The 26939-nt window shown below is 41.0% G+C and overlaps 2 protein-coding genes and 1 long non-coding RNA gene across 3 annotated transcripts in view; 2 read left to right on the forward strand and 1 right to left on the reverse strand.

Moving 5' to 3' along the window:
- LOC137596246 (rho guanine nucleotide exchange factor 17-like) overlaps nt 1-4036 on the forward strand; it is a 51948-nt gene extending 47912 nt beyond the window's left edge. Inside the window, exon 24 of the mRNA XM_068316567.1 lies at nt 85-4036. Coding sequence (XP_068172668.1) covers nt 85-293 — 209 coding nt within the window. The 3' untranslated portion in view covers nt 294-4036. The remainder of the gene's footprint in view (nt 1-84) is intronic.
- A 1856-nt stretch (nt 4037-5892) lies between these two features.
- Nucleotides 5893-26864, forward strand: relt (RELT TNF receptor). The gene is made up of 11 exons (XM_068316474.1): nt 5893-6057; nt 15651-15725; nt 15892-15984; nt 16093-16277; nt 16590-16642; nt 16802-17056; nt 21180-21260; nt 21714-21792; nt 23292-23675; nt 24518-24646; nt 24936-26864. Exons 2-11 carry the CDS (start codon nt 15684-15686, stop codon nt 24937-24939), a joined length of 1305 nt encoding a protein of 434 aa, XP_068172575.1. The 5' UTR covers nt 5893-6057; nt 15651-15683; the 3' UTR covers nt 24940-26864.
- On the reverse strand, nt 9465-11751 carry LOC137597243 (uncharacterized). The gene is made up of 3 exons (XR_011035642.1): nt 11720-11751; nt 10576-10769; nt 9465-9543 (listed from the first exon to the last, which is right to left on the reverse strand). It is a non-coding gene; the product is annotated as an uncharacterized lncRNA (long non-coding RNA).
- Nucleotides 26865-26939: the final 75 nt, after the last annotated feature.

A 26939-nucleotide genomic window follows, 5' to 3' on the forward strand; every position in this document is an offset into this window, starting at 1 on the left:
TGTTTTCATGTGCACCGTGTTTTAACTTTCAGGTTATATAGATATTTATCTATTACGTTTTAAACCCTCCTATATGTTGTCTAGGCAACCAATCCCAGAGCGGCAGCGCGGTGGACGGGAACCTCCAGAGGCGTGACTCCACGCGTCGCCGAGCCTCTGCCCACCTCCCTCAAAAAACCAACCACCTGGTCATTTCTGGGGGGGACGGTTACGAGGACTTCAGACTGACAAACAGCAGTGAAACCGTTGGACGGGATGACAGTACAAACCACCTTTTGCTTTGGAGAGTCTGAGTCGATTCAGCAAACCGTCCCAGCATCCCTCGAGTTGGAGAACAGTCCACAAGCTCCTGTCCTTCCCCAGCGTTGGACTCTTCACCTTTTGGCCTCGTCGTTTCGGTCTTCTGCTCAGTGCACCGGTCTCTATGTGCGTGATGTGGCTGTCAGCTCCATCCTGGACTAATGAATACGATCACTTCAGACTCCGTTTTCCCGTGTTAGCATTGCTGATGGTGTGCGTTGTTGTCACAGAGAGCTGTCTTTGCATGTGTATTTTTCAGGTTTTGGGCATCGAGTGTCTTTTAAAATGTCTTTAATCTTTTTGCTGAATGAGACAGAGAGGGGCCGCAGAGGAAGGAAAGAATGAAGTTTCTACTGATGGATGTACATTTAGACCGAGAGGACGATAAGGATAACTTTGACACAGAAGGAGCACGTTTTGGGGTTTTTTTCTCTGCTTTTATGGACTTCAACATCGACCTTTAACTCCGTCATCACTTCATCTTAGCCTGAACTGCAAGCCTGGTGATCAAAAGGAAATGTCATGTAAAAATATATAAATATCTACGAGTGGCAGCGAGAAAATTCACATTTGTGATGTTTGAATTAGCACTGATTTCCTGATGATGTCTGTCAACCAAGTGTTCTGTGGTCTCTGTCCTGGTAACCCCCCACCCCCACCCCCCACAAAATCATCTTTCCATCATTGAAAGGGGAGAGTGAATGAGAGCGTCATGGATGTGCAATATGTCGCGAGGATATTTAAACATACTTTCATATAAAGGCTTCAAAGACTTAAAAAAGGTAACAGGATTTTCACAGATAATTGGATCTTACCTGGGGGGTGGGGGGTGGGTACAGTGGAGACATTCCTGTGGAAAGTGATCATGCCAAAGCCATGTACGTGTTCGCGTTTGCATACGAAAAAATTTCTTTTGTCTTTTTCTTTTTTTTTTTTGGTTTGGTTGTCGTTGTGTTGTTCGCAAAATCAGGCGTCAGTGTTGCTGACTTCTCTAAAGATGACGCTGAGCTGTGGTAGCAGACGATGAGAGATTTGTACAGTATTTATGGTTTTGATTTTTAACGCCTTCTTTTACAGCACTTAATTTATAGACGATGTAGCTTTCACTTTTTCTTTTTGAGCCGGGGGAGGGGAGACACACCTGGCTTGATTTCCAGGTAGATGGAAATAGTTGGTTTGGGGCAGGCAGACACACTCTGTCACGGTGTTGATGATACAGTCCAGTCATTCGATTCTACTAATCTATTGGCTAAAACAATCCATTCTTTACAGTCACTCTGATTAGGTGCACAAGTTGAGATGTGCTAAATATTTCCTCACCATGTGCAGTTTTGCAGAGGAAAAACAGCATTAAAGATGTATTTTACACCCCAAACACTGATTCCTGTATGGACCGTGGGAGAACCAGGTGCATGTGGTTTTTTCGTGAGATACGGAGTAGGTCAGAAGGACAAATGCGGATCACCTGCACGTGCCTTTAGAAGGCTGAAAGCTAAGCCATTTAAGACACAGTGAAAAAGTCAGCTTCCTGCAGCAGATGTCTGGGGAAGTGAAGGGTGACGCCGACAAACGCCTGCGTTAGCCTCAGGGTTTGGGGTTAAGCACTGATTTTCTTTGATCCCTCCTTACACCTTGCTCACCATCTGGTGAGCATTTCTCTTTTCTCAGATGAACACGTTTGGTTAACTCTCCCACTGTGAGCGGCTGACGGCTAAGAGGATTTGATGGTTGTTGTGATAGGCCCTAATGAGCAACGGAGCTCTTTTGCCTGCGTGAGTTTAAAGTTCTTTGTATGTGACGCATGAAGAGGAGCTGGTTGATGCTAGGCTAAAGTCCAGTTAGCCTGTGGAGGCGAAAGCTGAGAAAAGTTAAGAACTGTTGGTCTGGTTTCTTGAGAAGTGAACTTATTCCATTTATTGTCCAGAGAAATGTGAGAGGATTGATACCACTCTCATGCGTTCTTAATTTCCCTTCAGGGATTATAACAGTGTATTAAATTAAATGTAAACAATTAAAATTTTAAAATTAAAATTAAATGTCTGTCCAGTAAATAATGAACTACAGCCAGTTAGCATAGCTTAGCAAAAAGATTTGAAAGAGCGGGAACAGCCAGTCTTGTATTGTCCCCGATGTGTTCAGGACACATCGGGAAAATGCAACGCCCAGATCACACAAAATGACAGGAATGTGTTGCTGGGTTGGATTATTCACCCAAAAACCTGTTTGAAAATCTTGTTTAGTTTACACAACTCGTATGTTCTAACTGCAGCATCTGAATGAAAGGTTATTGGTTTTAAGTCTTTTACCCTTTTTTTGATGACTTGATTTCGGCCTGTTTTGAGATTATTTTTTTTCTCAAGAATGTACATTATCAGATTGGGAATACTGTGTTTACCGTCATTTTTAGCTGAACAATCCCAGCAATAGAAGCTCATCAAGTAACAGGTTATCTCTCATTAGTTAATTCTATGCTAAGTTAGGCCTAGATCACATGACCTCTTCAAAACAGTAAAATCATTTTGATAAGTAGGTTTTTTTTGCGCTAAAGTAAGCTAACCCTGACCTTCGCTTTGCATTCATTTAAGTGCATATGAGAGTGGTATGAGTCTTCTAATCTCACCTTCCAGTACTACTTCCCAAAGAATCACAATTTTTGTGTTCTATATGAGTCACAGCAGAATTCATATCTTTGCTGTCAGTGCCGAGAGCTGCTGTGTCGCCAGAGAATGCTGTATATCTCATGCTGGCTGAGCGTTCAGAGCTCCCTGGGGGCTCCTAGTTTATTTTCTGTCATCAGTAAAAAGGTTGAGGTTTTTAGAGGAACATTTTTGTGGTGAGTTGGGCATCAAAAAGGGTCACGACCCTTTTATCGTAGTTCCACGGTTCAATGAAGTGAATGCAATAATTTCCAAACTGTTTCTGGGTACAATATAATTAATGTCCTGTAATAAAATCAAATTTGCACAATGGTTATATTCATATACGAATTTCTAGAAACCACCACCACAGAGGAAACACCTCTTAAAAGACAGCTGATCCAGAAAGATTGTAGATTTTACACTAAAAATCAGCCAAATAATATGCCTTAAGAATTAATTAACCATCAGATTTGATCTGTGACACATTTTTACAGACATGTAATCATGCACACAAACACATCTTCAATGTGAAGTGAAAGTAAAGGTTTGAGAGACCAGAATATTTTAGACAGTTCAAAAGTTTTATACTTCATTTTTCATCATCGCATCAAACTCATCTTTACTGTAACTCAACTGCCTGTAAGTATTTCCTCATGACCGTAGGTGAAACAAGTCTTTATTGTTGTAAATATTGGTATATAATGCCTTTTTCTGTAAATAATAGCACTCACAGTCCACAATTGTTGATATGAATCTAATGGCATATTTTTATATATCTGTGTAAGGTTTGTTTCCCTCCTTTCTCTTCCTCTCTGGCATGTGTTGTCAGTGATGTTTAACTAAGAATTTCATAGATCTATCCAAAAGGAAGATATTGTTAGCAGAGATCGCTTCGATGTTTTCAGTCGTGGCCATGCTAGCTACAAAATGTGCTTTGAGCTCGTTTCAGACGTTAAAACAGGCAGGTTTTGTCGTAACTCTCTGGCTCTGGTTTACATCTGTCACTTTTCATGACTCTATCAGACATATTTCCTGTATGTAAGCTGTGGTTTTTGTCACTGTGGCTCCCTCTTTGTAATTAAATCAGTTCACTAATGCCACTCGGTTCCATTTCTTTCTTAACCTGCTGAGATGTGGGTTACATTTTTCAATCTTCTCTTCAGGCAATATAAATTCAACACATGACTTGGAAGTTTATATAAGGTATAGATTTAGCACAACATACAGGTTTGTCTAAAGTTGGACTGGAACTTTTCTAGAGGTAGGTGTCTTAAAGAATGTTCGCCTTTGTTGAAACTGTAATTGTTCCATCAACATAGACTTAATCTGCAGTGATTTTATAGTAGATTTAGTTGCAAATATCCATACTTCTCAAATTCAAAATCTGTAGATAAATTGGAAATTTAATTACATTTTACCGACTGTTTTTCCACTGTTTTCTTTCCAGCTGCTTGATCCAGTCAAATGTATTAATTGTTAGTGGAGGTTATACATGTGTGTTTTTGCTATGTGGCCACTTTTTCAACACTTTAATTCAACTTCTGCTTGAGCTATCACTTCATGTAGCCAAATCCATGTATGACATCAGGCGTGGAGCCTTTAGCGACCCCTGGTGGTCTGACTGCAGATTGCATGTGACTGAACAGGCCTTAGCACTTGGACTGGGGTGGAGGCTGCAGTCTGCCTGAGAGACTCATTCTGAGGTAAATAATGATTGTCTTCATCAGGTGATAATAGAAACATAATTCTGGATATTTTATGTCAAAAGATCCCTCATAACCCTTCACGTTCTTTTAATAAAGATCATCAGGACTTGTTCACTCCTCCATTTTCCTTTATACGAACAAATCAGAATAATAACTATATTTATGATCTATCAATGTCTTATGACGCCCTTTGTTATATACACTGACCGTAAAACAGAATCATTACTGTGTTTCTGCCAGTATGCCAGCGTCACCCCACCACTTGTCTGACTTTAACCCACTGTCCCACAATGAAGTGTATTGTGATATGATCGCCCTGCAGTGTATCGAGGAAAACTGCATGAATGCAAACCCTTCAAGACACACACAAGTACAAATGTTGCCCTCCCCCCCCTCTCATGAACACACACACATACGTATACACACAGTATTCAAATGATGTGTTAAACAGTGAAGAACTGTTTGGTGAATGAAGCGCAGAGCTTCATCTCTGACTGACATGAATGACACATTAATCAGTCACTAGTTCATCCCAGTGGATTCATGAGGGCCACAGGAGATTTACTTAATTCACTTATATTTATTATTATTATTATTATTATTATTATTATTATTATTATTATTACTATTTCTTAACACTTTTCATGATTACAATATTCACATTTTATGTGGTGAAAAGAAGTTAAAAACTTTAAAAAAAAATAATTTTCTTGAAATTTTTGTTGTTGTTGTTAAAGTTTTTATGTATTCCAGACACTAAATGATATGACATTCATCTTTCAGAACACCTTGACATGCAATTACATTCTTAGAAATAAGTAACAATAAAATGCCAAAATAACAATAATAGGCATAATTTGTCTGAACTTGAAATGTTACCGTATTTATATGGAAAACATCACTGACACAATTTTCAAACAGTTTTTATTCCGTAACGAATTATAATTTCAAGATTGATTCTTAAACTATTATTTTATTTTGTAATGCGTTTACTTTATATTGTTAATTTACTTTTGGCCCCTACTTAGTAGGTCCTGACTGCAAGAGGATTGATAGTCATGACGAGATTCAACCGTCTGGTTGAAATCTGCTGCTGCAAGAGAAGAACAACGAACGACAGAGAGGGTATACACACACACACACGCACACACACACACACACACACACGCACGCACAAACGCACGCACGCACACACACGCACGGTGACGCACAGTGAGCTCACTGAGCCAGCTCAGTGTTAACGCATTGTATTGAAACACAGACGAGCCGGAGAGAGGGGGGACCTCGTGGACCGGCTTCGTGGTTTTTCATCAATCCTTTACCGGGTTTTGGTCCCACATCAACTCTGCCCTCTGCAGCTGATGAAGTCCGTCTCCGATCAATAATTCCAACTCTTTTTATCCACCAAACCGGTAAGTCTGACACTTTTTTTTAAAACTCTTTAACACTGAATGGATGCTGAAGCCGGTAATTTCTTCTGTCATTGCCGGATCGTGTGAAGCTTTCCTTCCCACAAAGCTCGTCCGACCGCCGCGACCACTATTACGCACGGCGGTGAGGTGTTTATATGACTTTTCCAGCCCGGTTAGGGGGGTTGGGGGGGGCATCGTATGGCACATCTAAACACCTGTCGGGTTTAAGAGGGAAAAAAGTCACGGTTTTTTATTTAAACAGGATTTACGGACCAGGACGATCGATAATGTACAACAGATTCATGGATGAAGTGAAGGACATGTCCGCGTCTGGATGTTTTAGGATTTAAGGAATCCCGAATTCAGATTTTGCGACGTTCACATGGTAACCAATCGTTCACGACAGGCTGGCCATTTGATTTTAGCGACTTCATAATTTTATAATCCAATAATCATAACACACAACCTGTGTAATCTGATACACTTTTTATAACCACGGTCATGAACGTGGGCACCGTGGGCGCAGTCACGAGTATCCTGCGCGATGACTTCACTGGTATATGATCCTCCTCCTCCAGATCACACACACACACGCGCACGCACACACACACACACACACACACACACACACACACACACACACACACAAACACACACACACCAATCTGCCGAGGTTTCAGTAGAAATTCCTGCAGGCTTGTATCAATAAGAGACTCTGAAACACAGGTGAACACACACCTGCACAACACTGTGACCAGAAGAGGGCCGCAATCACAGTTTTCAACTTGAAGGAAAAGTTTTAGAGGATTTGTAAAGTTTATTTATTCATTTCTATCAACCCATGGCCACACTGACAAAGTCAGAATTCAGCAAATGAATGTTGGGCATTTGATCATTATGAGAAGCGTCCTGTTAACCGTCAGATAGTTTCAGTCCTTTGCTTGGAAAAAACATGTATGTCAGTTAGGTATGGGGTCAGTAAGGACACCTCTTGATTTGTCACAGGAAGGTTTTAACCGTTTTAAATCCATGTTTCCATGTTGTTTTTGTCCGAAAAACACATTTTGACTCATCATGCTCTCAGCTGATGTTAAATTTAACCGCTGCAGAGCTGACATCTGTAATTATACCATGTCCACACGTTTTAATTAGGAGGTGGTTTGTCTAGCTGTGGATTTCTTTTAAAGTCATATTTAACCCCCTTTTTATACTAAACCCCACCCAAATTTTGGTGTAAGCTGAATGCACTCATAGTTTTAGAAGAAAAAGACATGGAAGGATCAGAAAGGAATGAGAGACATAGTTGAGATGAACACAGAGAGTAAGAGAGGCGTAGGACTGGTGGTAGGAAAATCATTGTGTTTGCTGTAACTTAAATCTGATAACAAACTTGGATCTAAGCAGATTTGAAGTGTTTTTTTTCCTTTTGTCCACCCATTTGTTCAACCAGTGTGGTTTGGAATACTTCAAGGTGGTCTTCCATCCTGGAAGCTAGCAGCTTTCACCTCCTCTGACTTTCTTCATCCCTCCTTCCTTCTGCTTTTCATTTATCTTGCAGAACCAAATAAACTGCAAGTCATGCAGAGGAGGGTATCAGTTGGGTTCAGGAAGTGGAAAAGAGTCACTTCCTGGGTGTGTGAGGTCTTTCGTAGCCAGATCGTGAATGAATGGTGGTGAATTGGGTAACACTCAAACGCTCAGAGTGATTAAACAAACGCGATGACTTCTATATCCAGGATAACAACATTCATCCCACACAGTTGTGGATGAATGTTTCACTTTTTTGTAGATGAGTTTCATCCTGTGTTTGTTTGACTTCACACCAGCTTGGGGTGTGATGGTTCAGGACTGCACTGATATGTGTACCCAGCAGCCCACCTGCATCTGGAGGATGGGGAAACACTCTGAGGGGAACAATGTCCACAGTGTGGACAGAAAGAACAGATGGTTGGAGACAGGAGTGAAGAAAACCATAAATGTCAAACTGGAACATCCATCTCTGAACAGGGATGGGGGGTCCACGCCACCACCTATCACCCTCATACAATGCAGTCTTGGCTTCTTTCCCCAGAGTTCCACCACCGTTCACACTTAAATTCAAGTGTAACTGAGATTACCGCTAACGGCCCACACCATGCCCCAGTAGGCAGACGAGCCTCTTGGGCACTCGGAGACTTTAATGGTCGATAAAAGTGATCAATGTGTCGGCTTTAAACATACGACCTTCATGACTCAATGTGTGAACGACCCCACAGGAGGCAGAATACCGGAAATTACCCAACAGTCAATTAGAACTGAGAAAGGCTTTTGGGAAAGGAACAAAAAAAAAATCTTCAGATTTCTTCATGTCTTTGGTAAAGAGTTTAATGTTTGAGGAAAACTGCAGGTTTGCAAAATTGTGTTCATTTGCTGCTTTTTTTCCATCGTCGCCATAGAAAGCTGTGAACCACACAGAGACACAGGTACAGTTCATTCAGTACACAGATGGATTTGTTTAACACCTTCAGTATTCCCTGAGGTTGAGCTGAGGTTCCCATTGTTCACTTACTCTGCCCCCCAGCCCACCCCCCCATCTCTCTATCCTTGGACTCACTGACCCAGTCTTACATGAATGCCATGGTGGTCAATGCCCTCCTGAGAAAACAGCTCTGTAGAAAGGTCTGGAGTATCAACACACTGGGTCATTAATCCACTTAAATTCTGCACACACAGACGCCCTATTTAGGCCTAAAAGTAATTTTTAATTAAGGGTATGTAAAAAAAAAAAATCAGTGACCTTTAGCGACAAATGCGTTCTCCTTTAAGTCATTATTCTCAGCTAAACATTGAGACAATAAGAAGAAAAAACACTTGAATATGGCATTTGTAATCTATTTTAATCAGACATCTTTTTATTGTGCACCAGTCCATTAGAAATGTCTGAATACATGGACAGCAAGTATATTTTCTCTACTGGAGCTTAGCTCATAAAATAGTCGAGTAGACTTTCCACTGAGTAAAACAATAATTAACTAAATCCTCTATTTGTTTGACAAATGGAGATAACATGTTGGAAGTGTTGTTTTTACACAAAACACGTGTGTTTGTGCCCGAAAATAAGCATTGTCCCATTGTGGTGTGTGTGAATGTGTGTTTGCATAGAAACAGTATGTGTACATGTTTGGTGAATTACAGCTTTAAGGAGCTGGAACATAAGGAGTTGATTTGCAGTCACTGCTAATGATCCTGGTGATGTAAGGGAAAATAGCATCGAGAAACACAAAATCTCACACACAGTTTTCCAACTCAGACTGCATCTTATTCTGCTTTATTCACTCAAAAACCTATAAAATAGAGAAAATCAAGCAGACCTTTAAAAGTAGCACCGTCCTTCTCGTGAGGAGAGATTGTTACATCCCGCTTCAAAGCCGTGATTTATTGTAATTATCAGTGTTCGTCCGTCCGTCCCTTCGTTAGTTAGTCCACCAGATATCTTCACAACCGTTGCTGACAGAAAGGTGAAACAAAAAGCACATTACTCGGGCGGCAAAGGGGATGAAAATAAAATGATGACCTTGATTTCGAGAAAACTAGGTCAAGGTCAAATTTCAACTTTTGTACAGGAACCGGATAAGATAGAAAGACAAAAGAGAAGGCCAGTGTGAGTAAGACCATAGATCAGAGCTAGTGCTTTGATCAACGACAGTAGGTCAGAGCACTAGCTTTGATCTTTGACCTGTGCAAGTAGGTCAGGGTAATATTTTGAATTCAGGGGTGTCGCAGGATGTTGCAGTGTCTGACTGCCTTGTTTTCTTTGTCAAATCAAAAATACAAGGAATTAAAAATCTTATCAAAACCCATTTAGGGTTTCTGAAACTCAGAAACCCTAAATATTTTCTCTACTGGAAGAGAGAAGATTTTGCGTCTTTATTTTGACTTCAGGGTAGATGGACAGCTGGTGGTTGGCTTGGGGTAATTTAACATACAGTTTCTCATCGTAAAGGAAAAAATAGGTGTAAATGAGAGGGAATTAGGACACATTTAAGCATCCTTAGCATTTCCGTTGATACAACAGTACTCCTGTGGTGGTATCAAACCCAAAACTGTGTCTGTATCTTTTGTCGCTTCCATTCCCCATTTGCTCTGATCAACTGAACCCAAAGTTGGTGATATCAGACAGGCGGTGTGCAACAGAGACAGCTTCTGCCGGTGTACAGTTCCGCTGGAAAACATGACAGCTGACCCTGCAGCAGCTCAAGGACAGAGAGGGAGGAACGACTTGTACAGAGTGAGGAAGACGCGTCTACAGGTGTGGAGAGTCGACACCTGGTCGGTTATCAGACGCGCTTCCCCATAATGAGACATTGTCTAAGCACTTATACGGAAAGTGTTGTCGTAAATCAGCCTTTCATTGGGCGATAATGGGCACCTCCATTAAGTCAAACAGAGGGTATGGTTGTCCTGATCACGTCGTTGTCGTATATGTGCTCATTATCCCTCGGTCCACGGCACGTCTGATGGATAATGGAGTGTAATTACCTTAAACCTTTTTTTGCCGGCTCAGTTCTTTTCTATTATATTGCACTCTGAGGCCCCCGTAAGATAATTCTTCATGTGCATCACAACGAGGTGTTCCCCGAGGCTGGACAGGCTACGTGACCAAGTCGCTTCAATAGGTAGCAATTATTGGTATGGAAGCTTGGCGGAGGAATTCTTTTGTCAGGCTTTTCAACCTGGTGACAGAAACAAAAAAAATTAACACATCTAAAAAAACTGAAAGATCCAAAATGTTTCTGAAAGACATATTTCAAAAGCCATTTACGAAGCACTGTGACATGCAACGATTTGTGCATCACTCGGGATAAATCATGAATCATGTCGCTGTCATGTGAAGAGTGTGTTTTCCAAACTGTTTTTAATGCAAAGTCATAGCTCTACAGGAAGTAAGAGAAGCAAACAGATTTCCACCATATCTGTTTTTTTTAAAGGCTTGTATGAGATGATGACAAAAAAAGGAGTTTACAGCATGTAGTGGAGAAAATAATCCTGTGGATTAATCTGTCCTGTGATGCATCGCTGAACCTAAGGAACAAATAATTGGAACCTGAAGACAATCACTTCCTAAACTGGAGTCCAGGTTTTAACTTCTATTATTATGACAGAATCCATGTCTATTGAAGCAGCATTACTGAAACACACTCATCAATACTCAACAAAAACAAATTTTATTTATCAAATTTCACCCATTTAGTGTGTTTAATCACATGCAGGACTTCCTAAAGGATAAGCAGTCTAAAATATGGAGCACTAAAATGTTTTTTTGGTTGAAAATGCGGAAATTAATGTCAACAACCTGCTTAAATTCATGAACGTAGCAGTTAGTTTTTAGGGATAAATGTAAGACATGTTTTTCTCTGCCATCAAAGAAACTGTCAGTCCCGTTTCAAGTCCATTTACAGGACTAAACCAAAGAGCTGAAATGTTTCTGGACCTGATTGTCCACCTATTCGTTAACCTATGCTGATGAAACCATCCGCTGCCTCCGCAGAAGCCATTACGTTCATATAAGTCACATTCAACATCTGTAAAACGTATTGTGACATCACGCGTCTGACCAGAATCCTGTGTGCCCGATAAACACGACTCATTGTTTGGAAGCCAGTAAACGTGACCCAGCACTAACCTTGATCTCTCATCCCGAGCGCTCACCTCACTGAAAGGCCAGGAGTTCCACTCATTCTTGCATTTCCTCTTTTGCGGTTCCTTCCTTCCTTCACAGCTTCATCCAGTAGGATTTCTCAGCTCAGCTGACGCATGACATCAAGGAGACAGAAAAAGCTCTTGAACACATTAACGGCGACTTCTGTCCTCATCCTAAAAACCGCCACAGGACAGAATAATGTCCGTGTTTTTGTCATGACTTGGTTCTTACTTTATTCTAGCTATTTTTAGGTCCTCCCCCTGAACAAAACAGAAAATGTGACTAGTCATCTGATAGTGTCGCGACTTGTTGTTTGAATGTGTCAAGTGGACCGAGGGTTTTGGGTAATTACTGTTTTACACTCGGGGAAAAGACATCACAATCTTCTACCTCTCCTTTGAAGGTTTATCCTGTTTTGTTGTTTTCATCCATTCACATGAAATCAGTGATTTCCTGTTTAATTCACTTTTTTTCTGTTTTATTGTCCTTGTCTTTCCCTCTCGCTCTTTGCTTCATCTCACCACTCATGCATCAAACTGCAGCTTCCAACCAAAGCCATGTTATGCCGAAGGAAGCATGCAAACAATCCAGGGCAATTAAAGGATTGGCAGCTGAATAGCTGACGACACAAGTGCATCGAGGTTATAGAAAGAGCATGTGCAGAGTTCAAAGGTGTGAACATCAGCTTTACTGCAAGCAGACAAAGACCTCCGATTTATTTTTGACAGGAATTGCGTCAAGACTAATAATGGAACTTAAAACACTTCCCAACATCACACAGAATGAAAAATAATAATGATGTGTGTTAGAAAAAGACAGATCAGATCAAAGGTTTTGAAATTTGTTCAAATAAAAAAATCAACCATTACTCTGATTTAGAAAGTGTGGTGATAAAGGAAATAAATTGATGCTACAAACTAAGAATTCAAAGGTAGATTTGAATTCTTGGCACAAATAAGAAGTCAAATTGACCTTTAAATTTTCTTTTCGAGACAAAAATAAATATTTTGTCTTGCTCAAAGATTGATGCCACTTTTTCAAAAAGATAATGGAGAACTCACATCAGCAGTATTCTATCGGATGGGTGTTAAAGGTGGATAATGGACCGAAAGGCAAACATATTTGGTGACATTTTCAGTGGATTTCTTGAGAAAAACCTCCGACAAAATGGATTTAAATAGATTTAAAGACATCAACGCGTAGACAGATGACCTGGGTGTGAACGTCTGAGGGGTGTCGTCAGAGAGGCAACATGTTTTGAGCATCACTGCTGGACACGCTGTTACACGCATGTTGTATTTCAAGCACATTAAAGCACCCCTGCATCCGTTGCTGTTGCATGTGCTTACTGCTCATCAGCCGCTGAAAGCCAGCAGATCAGATAAAGTCGTGTTTTTGTTTTACTCACGCTGTCATTGTCATTGTTGTTGGTCACTCCCACATTTTAGCACTTGTGCGTGTTTGTCGGTGTGTGCATGTTTGCTTGTGTGTAACCTGTATTTAGACGCTTGCTCTGGTTTTCTTAACAAAAGCGTGTCAATCCATCAGTCTGAAATTTTAGTCACTTCCCTGCCACTTTCTCTTCTTCACTTCCCTCCCTCTATCCTCTCTTCCTCCACAGCTCCGTCAGACGTCATTCAGTCAGTGCAGTTTTGTCCAAATGAGTGCTTTTTCTCTCCTCACATCACATTTTTCTGCTTCAGAAAGCTTGTCTCGTTCCACCAAAATTATGAATTTATAACATTTTTTATTTTATTTTCCTGAAATACAACTTCAGGCATAAGGTAGTATTAAATCTACAGTGAAAATAGTTCAAATGAGCGTCCACTTAAAATTTGAAATTAGAAAAAATGCACATGTACATGCACATTAATCGAACATTATGACCTGTTGATGTTTTATCATTATACATGAGGCTTTTTGCATGTTAATAATTCAGCTGCATTAATCAAAAATTGTATTTTACAGCCTTCAAATTTGAAGATGATAAAATTTTACTGATTTTAGAGACACATTTTTCTATAATGTGTGTGTGTGTGTGTGTGTGTGTGTGTGTGTGTGTGTGTGTGTGTGTGTGTGTGTGTGTGTGTGTGCGCGCGCGCCACATATAAAAGGAGAACAAAGTGCTTTACATCAGACAAGTGTTGATTTGGGTCTCAACTAATGTTCAAAACATGTTTTTTGCTGCGCCGTGAAAAGTGAAGATGGCACACACACACACACACACACACACACACACACACACACACACACATGCACATATAGTTGTGATAGAAGGGGTATGTGTTAAGGACGTCAGGGGTGTGTCTGTGGTCAGGTTGACAGTATAAGATACTGGCAGGTGCACTGAAATCTGCATTCAGCAGTACAGGTTGAGTTTAGTGAGACTCTTCTTACAGTTTAGACTCAGCTTTGATTCACAGTGAGCTCTTTTCATTCATTTGTTTAGTTGCTTCTCACAGGAGCCCTGAATACAACTTTTATCAGCTGTTTGGTTTGTTACGAAAGACTCTAAGAAAGTTTGAGCAGTTTCATTCTGAGTCAGCATTCGTAGCTGTTTACACAGCATCCACATTGAGTTGCCTAGGCAACAGGGTCAGCTGCAAGTCTGGGGTAAGTATCCTGTCTTTCTCCTGGTAGTGTTCTAATGTCTTTCTTCACGCTGGCTGTCTCCATCTTCCATTTTCACTGCATTCACTCACATTCTCTTCCTCTCCCCCACTTCCCTTCTTGTTGTCCTCATCTTTTGTTTTCCTTGTTTGAAAGTTGCCAGTCACCTTTTAGTTATTCTAACTGCTAATCAACTTGGGCAGTAGAAAGAAAACACACCTTTGACATTGTGCTGTCGTTTTCCTGGAGATGCGGTTTATCCGCCCCCCCCCCCACCACCACCATCTCACTTTTATGGCAGTGTGATGAAGTGTTGTATTATATTTTATGCAATGATTCTGGATTTCCAGTAATGCATTTGCATTTATTAGTGATTACAATTGATTGTCTGACACTCTAGACTTGTCATCACATGTTTGATGATAGGTTTGAGTGTTTCTGCTGTCTCAGGGATCTGACTGTCATGTGACAAACCATCACTCATGCTTACATAATGTGATTTTGGTATTTTACATCAAGCAGTAAATGCCATGCCAACCGCTTCTCCTGTGTGCTTCTGACTATTTGTGTGTGAAGCAACTGCAGGAAGAAACATGATTTAAAATAATCTGCTGTCAAACATCAACTAACTTAAAAGAGAATGACTTTGGAGTAAAAATACTGTTTTGCTTTAACACAGTTTAGCAGATGCTAAACAGATTTTCACACGTGGTGCATCAAGGCAGAATTAATAATTGCCTCAATTGGATGAGCTTCTCCATTTATTTGTTGTTGTTGTTTTTTTTTAAATGACATATAGTATAAGGATTATTTCCTCATCAGATCACTTATTTTTTTATTACTTTCATTCTTTAAAAAAAATTCTAAATCACTTCAATGTGTGTGTACGTGTGTGTGTGTGTGAGTGTGTTTATTTGTGTGAATGACTACGACACAAAAATAGCCTGAGACGATCCCTGGTTCATTCAGCCCTGTCCATAAAAAGGACCTGATTCATTTTAAATGTTATTTACGGCATTTACAGCAGCTCCTTACCTCTCTGTCACCTGGGTCACTCTGCATAAGTCAGGAAAATGACTCAGGTATTTTTTTCGCTGTGTCAGCGTGTGCGGTTTTATAATGTCATCTCTTATACTGTTAGTATGTCACCCAGGGCTGACTGGGAAAAGTTTTTCGCTCTTAAACAATCCGCTGGTTTTGTGAAATCTGTACATCTGCATTAACTGAGGTTGACTTTTATGTGCTTTAAAACACATCGTCATCACATTTTATATCCTAAACTTTTTGCTTTGCTTTCCTTTAGATCATATGTACATAGAAGAATACATTGAGGAAGATGAGGAACCACCTTTGCTGCACAGCTCTCATCCTTCTCATGGTAAATATGTGTGTATTTGTGTGCTCTTGCACATCATTGTGCATCTCCTTCACTGCAGACTCACGCGCCTGTGTGTGTGTGTGTGTGTGTGTGTGTGTGTGTGTGTGTGTGTGTGTGTGTGTGTGTGTGTGTGTGTGTGTGTGTGTGTGTGTGTGTGTGTTTCCAGGTGCTTGCCTGTGGCTGGACTGCAGCAGTGCAGTGTGGGTGGGGAGAAGGGTGTCTGTGTCTACAATGCCCTGCTGGCCAGGAGCCCTCCACGGTCAGACAAGAAACTGACACTAAAAGAGCGATTATAATATAAATGTTTTCAGATTTTACTACTATATACTCTCATCACTGAGGTTGGACATGTTGCCATTCTTGTCAGGCATGTGGGAGGATCCCAAATCCAACAGAGGAAGTGCAATGCAGATCATGTCCAGCTGGAAGCTTTTCAGACGTTTTTGACTCTGAGCTTTGCCGTCCACATACTTCCTGTCAGGACCTCAGTCGTGGGGTTGCGATCCCCGGTACTGCGACATCCGATGCCGTCTGTGGGGAGTGTCTGCCTGGGTAAGGGACAGCATTATGTCTCTTTCTTTTAGATTTATATTTGTCTTTTACCTACATATCAGATTGCTAATCTGTCCACAGGATGAAACTGTAGTCCTGACAGTCAGAAGGCCTTTATTTGTTCTACAAGCGTTATATTTACTGTTATTTACACACACACAGGCATTATGTACACACTACAATAAACAGGCAACATCAAACACATGAGAAAATAATGCACGGGTTAAAAAAACACTGATTTATTATTTTTTCACAATTTTTTTTGTCCCTTTAATTATGATCGTTTCCCCTCCTTCTTTTTTCCATTTTCAGGTTTCTCTCCGCCGCCAATCTTGAATCTGCCTCCCAAAGTCCCTGCATGAAAAGTAAGTCTGATCCTTCAAACTGTGTCTCAAAGTGTGTTTTACTTAACATTCTGCTTGTTCATTTATGAATTAATAAACATTTTCATTCGTGGAGAAAGAATAGCATCTTCTGCTGTTTCACGCTGCTGCATTTCTTCTTCTCGTCTTCCCATCTTGCAGCGTCTGTGCATTTCAGAGCAGTGCGTACCGTGGGTAAAGGTCCATCCAGTGGCGCCGTAGGGCCCGTCAATGGCACAGTGGTACGCAGCGCCGAGGAGAAGACGGCGGAGTACGCCGTGTTCGCTTTGGTGCCCATTTTCTGCGTGATGGGTTTGTTGGGTATCCTCATCTGCAACATCCTGAAGAAGAAAGGGTACCGCTGCTCTGCTGATAAGGAGGGAGGGGATGAAGAGACCGCCACACCTCAGAAAGAAGGTAGGAGAGATGAAAAATTATCCCCCAAAAAAAGAAGAATGTGTGAAAAAACTTGGAAGACTTTACAGAAAAACAATTAGAATAAAGGGCTAAAGATTGAAAGAGGTAGAAGAGCATTTACTGAAACAATTATTTCTGTCCAAGTTGTTACTATGCTACCCATAAAAACACCAAGTTACCATGCATGCATGCACACAATGTGGTCAAGTGATTGCCAAACCCGAACTGCAGTGTCTCTGTATGTAGCCGCAGTCCTTTCATTTATGTAAAGTGAATGCATGCAAGCCTCCATAGAAGGCTTGTTTTATAAATCTCTCTGAACCTGGACCTCACAGGGGTCATTAAATGTCAAACACACTGCTTTTTCCTAAGCACGCACTGTTATTCTTGTGAAAAGCGGAAAAAAGCTTTCCCATCAGCTCGTTCACCCCTGCTGACGTCATAGAGAAACTGGCTTGAGTAAACAGAGAGAAGCTCTGCAGAACAGAGGGAGGGAAAGATGCAGAGAAATGGGGATGGAATCACTGAGTGAACGATAGAAGACCCAACAACCATCTCTCCTTTATATCTGATGGACTGTGCCTGCTCTCAGCCTTCTAGTCTCATTTTATTAATTTTTTAAAAAGTTATCTACGGTTTTGTAGACTTTGCATGGAGCCACAATGAGCGTGGGCTTCCTGTTAAAGTTTTTAAAAAAATCATGTCATTTTGATAAACAGTATCTTGTTCATATATGGTTGCTTAACCTCAAGCTCAAATTTGACAAACTCAGTATTTCTTTCACTCAGTTGCTTCATCCATGCAGGTACCACTGATACCACATTCATTAGCTTAGCACAGACTCAGCGCTGGGGGAAACAGCTTGCACTGGTTGCATGTACATGTACATTTATATGACACAATCAGCTTTGTTTTCACAAGATACTAGACTTTGGATGAATCTTCTTCTCTCTGCTGCAGCAGATACACAACACAGCTGTAGCTGCTGTCTTGTAGTTTGGAAGCGTACATGGAGTTAAAGGCTAAGCTGGCTTTTGCCTCACTCACCTGATGGCGTGAGGCTCAGAGCAAAGCTGACCGCCGCAAAGCTACGAATCCACGGTGTCAGGAATCAGGACAGTCACGGCAGCTGCTGCCACAACAGCTTCAGTTTTCTGTCATACAGTCATTCATGCCAGCTTCTTACAGCTGATTCATTTCTACTAAGATATAATGTTGTGTTTGCACTGCCCCCTTTAGAGCTGGACTACATAATATTGCAAAAATATCAAGGATCAATTCCTTATTGAAGAATTACTCTTGTAAGTCAGAATAACTTGCGACTTCTTAGCCAAAGATGAAGGTTTTGTGCTGGGCCACCAAGCCTTGGTAGCTGTGGATTGGATGTAGAGGTATCCAGAGGGGTCCTGGGCTAGCACATCTGCTAAAAGATAGATTTCTTTGAGCAGATGTCATGAAAAACATCAGTGTTGCATCTGTTTCATGAGCAGAAAATGAAGTCTGAGACATTGCACAACGACAGCAGTTAAAAACTTTCCAGTCCTACTATTTCATTTTGCAGCATTTCCGCCGGTGATCTTTGTCTTTTGTTTTCAGCGTTGCCTTGGTCTCTTCCTCTCTGAGGATTTTGTTGTGAAATTTAAGACGTTTCTGCACGGAAAGGGAAACTCCCAGCCCTCGGCCCCCACAGGCCTCTTTACCTGTCCTAATACTCTCTGTTCATCTGATATCTGATTCCCCCTCCCACCTGACCTGAACGCGACACCATGCATCCATCTCTCCTTTCCCAGGCAAATCAATAATTCAATCAGGCCATCGGCTCAAGGTTTACACCTGGCCTCGTCTTTCTTCTTCTCCTTTTTCTCTTCTCTTCTTCTTCTTTGTTTTTTTTGGGAGAGAAGTATTGCTGTTTGAATGAACATCCTTAATCCATGTACCCCAGAAAGAATCCCCTGAAAGGAGTAATTCACCCAACATTTTCCTGAACAAGATGAAGTCTATTTTTATTGAAAAATAGTTGTTTCCAACTTTTACAAAGCTGAACCCTTCACTGTAGCCACTAAGCTACAGGCTTTAGGATACACTCTACTGGTGAGGTGGGTACGCAAGCTTGAAGTTATGTCCCAATGAATCTCTGATTGAATGAATAATTTGTCGCTGTTGGTATGATGCTGAAGGTTCGACCTTGAGGAAAAATTTAATTGGGAAAATGACATTGGAGCAATTTAAATGTATGAAAATGAATTTCATGATGTGTGGATGTGGATGACACTCATATACAGTATTTCTAAGTCCCAAATCAACTTGCACAACATTTCCAATGGAAACAGGTGGGGTCTCTTCAGGACACCTTATTATCTCCGGAAATCTCAACTCCCCACTTTCTGTCTTCTTGCAACGCTTAGAGGACAGATAAAACAGGAGAGCAGTGATAACCTTTATAACTTGGCAAATGTCACTGAGTCAGATAAACAATAAGAGAGGGAAACATTAGCTAATTACACATAACAAAGACAGAAGTCAGAATGAAAAGACTGCAGGTCAGGAAGATCGTAAAGACGAGTCAGGACGCAGCAGCCTTTGGTTGCAGGGAGAAAAAAATAATCTCACCGCCTTGTTCCCCCTCTGGTTGTTTAACTGTCCTTACAGCAGTCTGCTGTCTCTGCTGAAGTTCTTCTTACCTCATCGCTTTTCTCATCATCTCTATTCAGGGGGAACACCCACGGGATTGAAATGCAGCAAGGCCAAGGTTAGCAAGGGAAGGCAAAAAAAATCCGAGCCTGAGGACTGACTGTTCATGGAGAAAAGTTTGACTTATCGTAGAGAGAAGGAACAGAGAAGCCAGTGGGGTAAACAGAGAGGGCAAATGTGGGTGTTGATAACAAAAAGGTTGAATTAAATCTGCCACTTTGTGTTCACGCAGCATGAAGCTCTTTCTGTGTTTTCACCCATGGTTGTTCTGGAGTTTTCCAATTCCACAGCTGGAAAGTCAAAGAGGACAAAGTGAGAGTCCTCTGACTGCAAAGTGAACGACCGGAGTGTTTAAGTGTCTGACCCTGGAACACAGAACACATTAGCACATGGTTGAGACTATGCAAGTGGATGAACGCGTCACACCGTGAAATGAATGCAGTTTTCTTAGCACAGCAACAGCCGCTGAGGAGACAGAGCTATTGTCACTGCCTGACAACAGCCTGACACTACTTATGTAAGAAAGACTGAAATATGCACGGTCACATTTTATTCTGAAAGACTGGATCACGTAACACACACACACACACACACACACACACACACACACACACACACACACACACACACACACACACACACACACACTACAGAATGGAGTGTGATGTGATTGCTGAGTGAGCTATTCTGGACTCCCCCCCCACCCATCCTTTCCCCTTTAGTTTCCTCACTGTGCTCTGTGCTATTATGGGATGGCCAAAGTGTTGCCATGGAGGCATATCTATTCTTTGCTGCTCGGCCATCCGCATCCAACCTTATCAGTCCCATCATGCATTGGGGCACGATATCCTAGCAGTGACATGCACCGTGTGAACCGCTCTCCCTGTCCTCTCTGTCTGACAGCTGCCATCGAAGCTGTCGCAATGGAGATTTAAAACAAACCCATCTGCTGATAGCGCAGACTCTTTATACACGATTGATGGCCCTAACAGGATGAACACGCTGCGTGCTGTAATACATAACCAGATATATCAATGCTATGCATTATTATTGCGAAGATTGCTCATATAATTGAATAAATGGCAACATTTTCATCATTTTAGAGGAGAATTTTACTCAAAAATGTTTTGACTCCATATTTTACACAACTCAGATTGAATTTGACAAAACGCTCAAGGTTTTCCACTTGTTTTTATGGATTTCATTATTCTCAATTGTCATGGAAACGGTTTAGTTGCCTTTATGTTAATATATTCAGACATGAATATTACGTGTTATACAGGTAATTTCCATGATGTATTTAGAATACACAGACATAATGTATGCAAATGGTGTCATTTTCTATTTGTGTCATATATGCTTTGAAATGCAAACACACAGTCTGTTGATGAAGGCTTCTTTCCTGTGCCCCTCTCGTCTGTGCCGTCCTCAGGTAACAGCTGTCCTTACATATCTGATGACCTGAATGAAGACACCATCAGCGTTCTGGTTCGCCTCATTACTGAGAAGAAAGGTGGGTGTCGAGAAGCAGCGATGTCATGTACGAGTCGATAGTCACAGCCTTTTCATCTCTTGTGGCTGTGGAGGGAAACGCAGCGACACCGCAGAACGACACAGACATTTCCTCTGGTGCAATCGATGACATGTTTGTCTACGTCACCGATTAACGTTTCTTACCAAACAGTTCTCTTTGCACATAGTCTAGGTATCATAGCACACGCGATGCATCCTGCAATGATCCATGTATGATCCATATATCGATTCGATGTGGATCCATGTTCTCCAGTGGCGTTACCATTTCCAGTCAATTACCATTACAGCACTAAAAGAAATGTTATGCTATAGATTCTCATGTGATCTCCAACCAGGCAGGTCAAATATCTCTGTAGGTCAATATCAATGTCACGCGTGTGTATGTGTGTGTGTGCGTGTGTGTGTATTTGGGTGTGGTGTGTGTGTCTTCCAGAAAATGCTGCTGCACTAGAGGAACTACTGTTGGAGTATGAGAGCAAACAGATGGCTGTGAACAAAGGGTCATCAATCAAGTATGAGAACATCACACACGCATATATGGACCCACACACACACACACACACACACACACACACACACACACACACACACACACACACGCAAAGAAGGAGGAAGACAGGAAGAGAAAAACTTGCCAAACTTTACAGGAAGTTGTTTTTCAGACATGAAGAAGTGTATGGTCTATAAATATCAGAGACGATACTCTCCCCCACATGGACATCACAAAGAGAACCACTTTATGCAGAACATCTCTGTGAAATATAGCTGCAAAGCATATTTTCCATTGCAAACAACTTGAATTATTATCAGAAAAAACATAAGAAAAAGAAAGAAGGAAGCCCACTTTATTACCCCCTACGGGGAAATTGTCTTTCTCACTCCACACTAATAATTAAGAAGTCACGGTTTTTTGGTGCCCTGTAACATTTAAAGAGACTCATAATTTATGTGAACACAAGCAAATACTTAAGAAGTAGACGCAATGTAATTGTAATTTATGTATGAATGAGGAATTGATAAAAAAAAAACACCATTTTAAATAGCATTCAGTTATTCTGTTGTGTAAAAAATATGACACATTTGACAAAGTAATTTAATGGTTGTTGAAAAGCAATTATTTTATTAACCATATTTGATGTGATCTTTAATAAAATGTGGCTGACAGTTGCACACATTTCATTCATTCAGTCGTGACATCACTAGTCCCACACGTCATCCCATTTTGGGCTGTGTTTCCACTGTGGAGTGGGCCGATGCCTCTGCAGTGACTCACTCCCACAGGTTTGAAGTGAATGTCTGACACGCTGGTGACCGCTGTCTGCTCAGTCATGAGGCTTAAACACTCTGTCTGTCCCTAAGCCCACTGGCTGTCACATAGCTGGAAGTCATGCGACTTACACGACCGGCTGTAGTTGCGGTGTGACTTTGGTTGCGAGCTGTGGCCAATGGGATCGCACGAGCAGTCGGAGGTTTATCTAACAAATCCGACAACGTGCTGCTTTATGCCTCCTGTTGTTCCGCAGCAGCACTGACATGGGAAAGTCATTACTCACCTAGCTTTTCACTCAAGTTTATCTTTTAACATAATTTGATATGACAGTCATAGGATGTAATTCAATCCTCCATCTACGCCATGAGGCATCGGGGGCCTCTGGCAACGTGACGCTGCTGTAGCGTGACCTCTGGATTGGAGAACATTCTAACACACACACACACTCAGAAATCTGGAATCATGCACATGGGATGGGGAGTTCTGGGGTTACTACAGGTCGTCCATGGAACAGTTAAACACAGGGGCACCGCTTCATTCATATCTTTTGCTCTGCCTACCTTTGCATAAAAAAACAATAGAAAAACAAAAGCCAGAGTGCCCCGGGTAGATAGTGCAGAATTTAGATTTTATGCAGCTGAAAAGCTAATATTCATTTATTTGTTTTACTGATGTGTAAAGTGCTTAAATTTCCTTGTCTTGACAAAATTTTTTGGAATCTTCCCCTTCTCTTCCAACCAGGTTCCCGATGCTGTCTCCCCTCGCCCCATTCCGCTCCCTCCCCAGGCTGTGCCCCCATCAGTCTCACCTCCACACAATCTCCGGCCTATCCGGCCTGGCCCCCAAACACGGCTACCGATGCAGTCGCTGTGCCCAAAGAAAGTGGCCACCTGTCCTCATACCTCCCCTGGACTCTCTGAAGGACCCCCTGAAGCCCCCCCAGTCCCTCATCCTGCCCTCACTGGACACATCCGCCGACCAGCAGAAGCGACCTCTGCTGGGACGGGTGTTTGTCGACGACCACCAATCTGAAGACGCCGTGCCAAATACTCCACCTGTAAAAGGAGGAGGGAGTGAAGTGAAGGAGAGGAAGGAGGGAGAGCTGACGGTGTTGTCTGTGGGACGGTGAGACACCAACACATTTTATTCCACAGCAGACCTGACATGACATGTGACACACACTGCAAAAACATGACTTTTTTATTACTTTTTTGTAGAATTCTGAGATATGTCTAACTTTTGTTCCACCATATTTCATATTCCTTCTATTTACGCTTAAAATATTTGAGTTTTAGTTCCGATTTAAATTAAATCTTTTGTTATTTTGCGATTTAGTGTTTATCATTTTGTTTATTTTTATCATTTTCATTGTTACAAATTTTACTGTGACTCATTTTGTCTCAGAAGACGGTTTCCAGGCATTACTCATCAACTGATAAATAATTTCTGACGAACCTTTGTGTACAGATCTCCAATGTACATGAGTGTTATTATTATTTTGGGTTAGTTCTGAAAGTATTTTATTTATTTTTGTGTTTTGATTTCAAACTAATGACTCATTTTCGGAAACACTTTTCCACTGTTGTGGGTCACCGGGGTTGTTGGAGCCTATCCCAGCAGACTTACTTATGGGCTTGAGGCTGGGAGATACTCCGAATATGTAGCCAGTGCATCGTGGAACAACACAAGAGATGAACAACCACTCACGCACAAACGCACACCTACGGACAATTTTTTTAAAAATTTAAAAATTCAATTTCAGTTTTGAAAAAATCTCACTTATGCGATGAGCAAGAATTCCATTGAACAGGGATAATTTAAATGTCTTTCTTCAACAAAACTGAATATTTCAATCTAATTATAAAGTCATTTTTCTGACATTGTTTTCTTTTGATGCAAACACTCCTCAACACTCCTGTCGTGCTATCTGAGGGTAATGGTTGTTGTATTCCTTGTACAACTGACAGATTTCAAGTTGCTCAGATCCCGGAACAGAAGCCCATCATCGTGGAAACCAAGACCTCATCTCAGGAGAAACGACACTCCCTGTTTGGGGGGAAACACTTCTACACCTCTTCATCCTCTGGCATCAGGAGGTACAACCACTCTCAGACAAATCTTCTGTCTGTGTGGATATTTTTGCATTTTTCTTCCAAATAGTAAATGACAGAGTCTCTCGATCAGTTAATGAGATGCGTTCCTCTAAAAGGATTTAGGAAATGAGCTTCTTCTGTTTCCTCTAGTTTAATCACATCCACGAAGTGCTGACTCAGCTCTATAGTCGTCATGAGGCCCTTTCTATTGTCAGACGCATCTGTTCATCGTGAAGAAATAATGAAGTAAATGCACTGCCACCTCCCTGATATGTTGACCCCCTTCTCTCAGGTGAAGAGATGCAGAGACGGTGTACAGTAACACTACCTCGCTGACGATGACCTCATCATTACCTGACGACGCCGCAGTCGGCATTTCTGGACGACTGACCCAAAGGAACCACACGAAGCACCTCCTGCAGGAAGAAGTAGCTCCTATTCACGTGGTGGGAGGAATAGTACTTTTTTTTATTACTAAACATTGTACTTGAAATTTATTAGCTGCACCATCGTTTAAGTTTATCTCAGAGTGAGATTGAAAGGTTAGAAGGAGAAATGGGAAAGAACACAAAGAAAAGAAATTTGGATGATAAATTAAATGCACTCCCAGCTGCTGTGTTTATGCTTCCATATCAAAAAACGAAACTATAGGGGTTAAATTAAGTACACCCCACAAACATTGACGGATACATTTACCCTCTCTTGCTTCTGCATCTCTGATAACTCATGCATGTTGCAGTGAGGTGGGAATAAAACATGAAGCAACATGAATACATAGTTGAATGCAGTCATCGGTGAAACACTGTGACAAAACAAGAACAACAACCAGAACACTTCAAGTTGTGTGGAGTCGAGTGGAACATGTTCCATCAGCTCTGTGGCTGCAAGTAGCCAGCTTGGCTGAAATGAAGCTATGTGATCTGTGGTCATGTGACACTCGCTTATAGACCACACGGTAGCACTACAGTAAGTATTATAGGATAATATGTTAGCAAACGAGTTTTTTTTCTCATTTTGTAATACGTTTCTAACTTAAATGATCTAGCTATGCTTCTTACGCTCACAGAAGAGTTCACCTGAACTTATTTTTTGAATCATTCATTCAGCATTGGTGATATGTTCCTACCCATAGGAAGAATATTCAACATTTTTGTAACTTCAAAAATCTCTTAGACTTGCTCCAAGTTATTTGATCAATGACCCGGCGGCTGTTAGAGGCTGCAACTCTCATTTGTGTCCATGAACATGTAGATCACTTTTGTAGTTAAGAACATGTAAATAAATGTAAATATGTAAATACTGGTACACAAATGGACCACCCCTGGATTTTTATAATTGTAGCATCTAGTATGTGTGAGGTGAAAGACATGGTATCAGTGACTGGCATTTGCCATCCGCCAATCAAAAACCTATAAGCTCTTTGTCACAGCAGAATGTGTCATTAAAATCAACATCTTACAAGGTTTTCTCCATTTTAGAGCAACACTTTAGTGATTTTTCTTTTCTACTGCAAAGCAGACTGTCCTGGATTTCTCATTTTGAAATGTTTAAATCCTGAACAAAGAGTATATGCACACACTCACAAGTTGTACAATTTAATTAAATAAACTAGTGGCTGTAGAGGGTTAGTGGTTAAGATGCTTCAAAGTCATGCAGGTCATTTGGCTTCAGTTTATATCCTGGGTTTTAAGAGTGTACTGTAGTTATAAAAGGTTTTTTTTTAGCTACTTATTTCCGATGTTCTTGTATATTGTTCCATGGAATATGACATCATTCCTGGAGACCTGAATATTTATTAACTGCCTCGAGTCAATGCTTTCATACGATCTGTGTTTTTTATTTATTCTTATATCATTTGGGATTATTTTATCGTGTTCTCAAGGAAACAAACAATATTTCCATCTCAAGTTTGCAGATTGCATTTTATATTATCACATTTTTTTGGTGTAGTATTTATATTCTTAAAATACAATAAAGTTGTAATTTAAAGATTGTCTTGCTTGCTGTACTTCCTGTTACAGTCGAATTTGAAAGATTATTAAAAATAAAAAGCGTCGTCGGATGTCTTATATGTAAAGCAGTACTGCCCCCTAGAGGAAATTCTGATTCATTGCACGAAGTGACAACCGACGTCTTTCCAACACCAGCAAAGTTACCTGGTGGTTTAGCAACACCTGTTGTGTTACTCTTACCTGAAATAAAACAGCTCCATCTCATTAAATGTAACTATGAATTCTAACTAATAAAAATAAAGAATCAATATGCAATCATTGAATTATAATTATCCACACTCTAG

Source organism: Antennarius striatus, chromosome 6, assembly GCF_040054535.1.
Source record: "Antennarius striatus isolate MH-2024 chromosome 6, ASM4005453v1, whole genome shotgun sequence".
NCBI lineage: Eukaryota > Metazoa > Chordata > Actinopteri > Lophiiformes > Antennariidae > Antennarius > Antennarius striatus.

Coding starts and splice junctions, on each gene's coding strand:
- relt (XM_068316474.1), top strand. CDS start 15,684: ATGAGGAACCACCTTTGCTGCACAGCTCTCATCCTTCTCATG. Junction 16,643..16,801: donor CCAAAGTCCCTGCATGAAAA/GTAAGTCTGATC, acceptor CCCATCTTGCAG/CGTCTGTGCATTTCAGAGCA. Junction 21,261..21,713: donor CCTCATTACTGAGAAGAAAG/GTGGGTGTCGAG, acceptor TGTGTCTTCCAG/AAAATGCTGCTGCACTAGAG.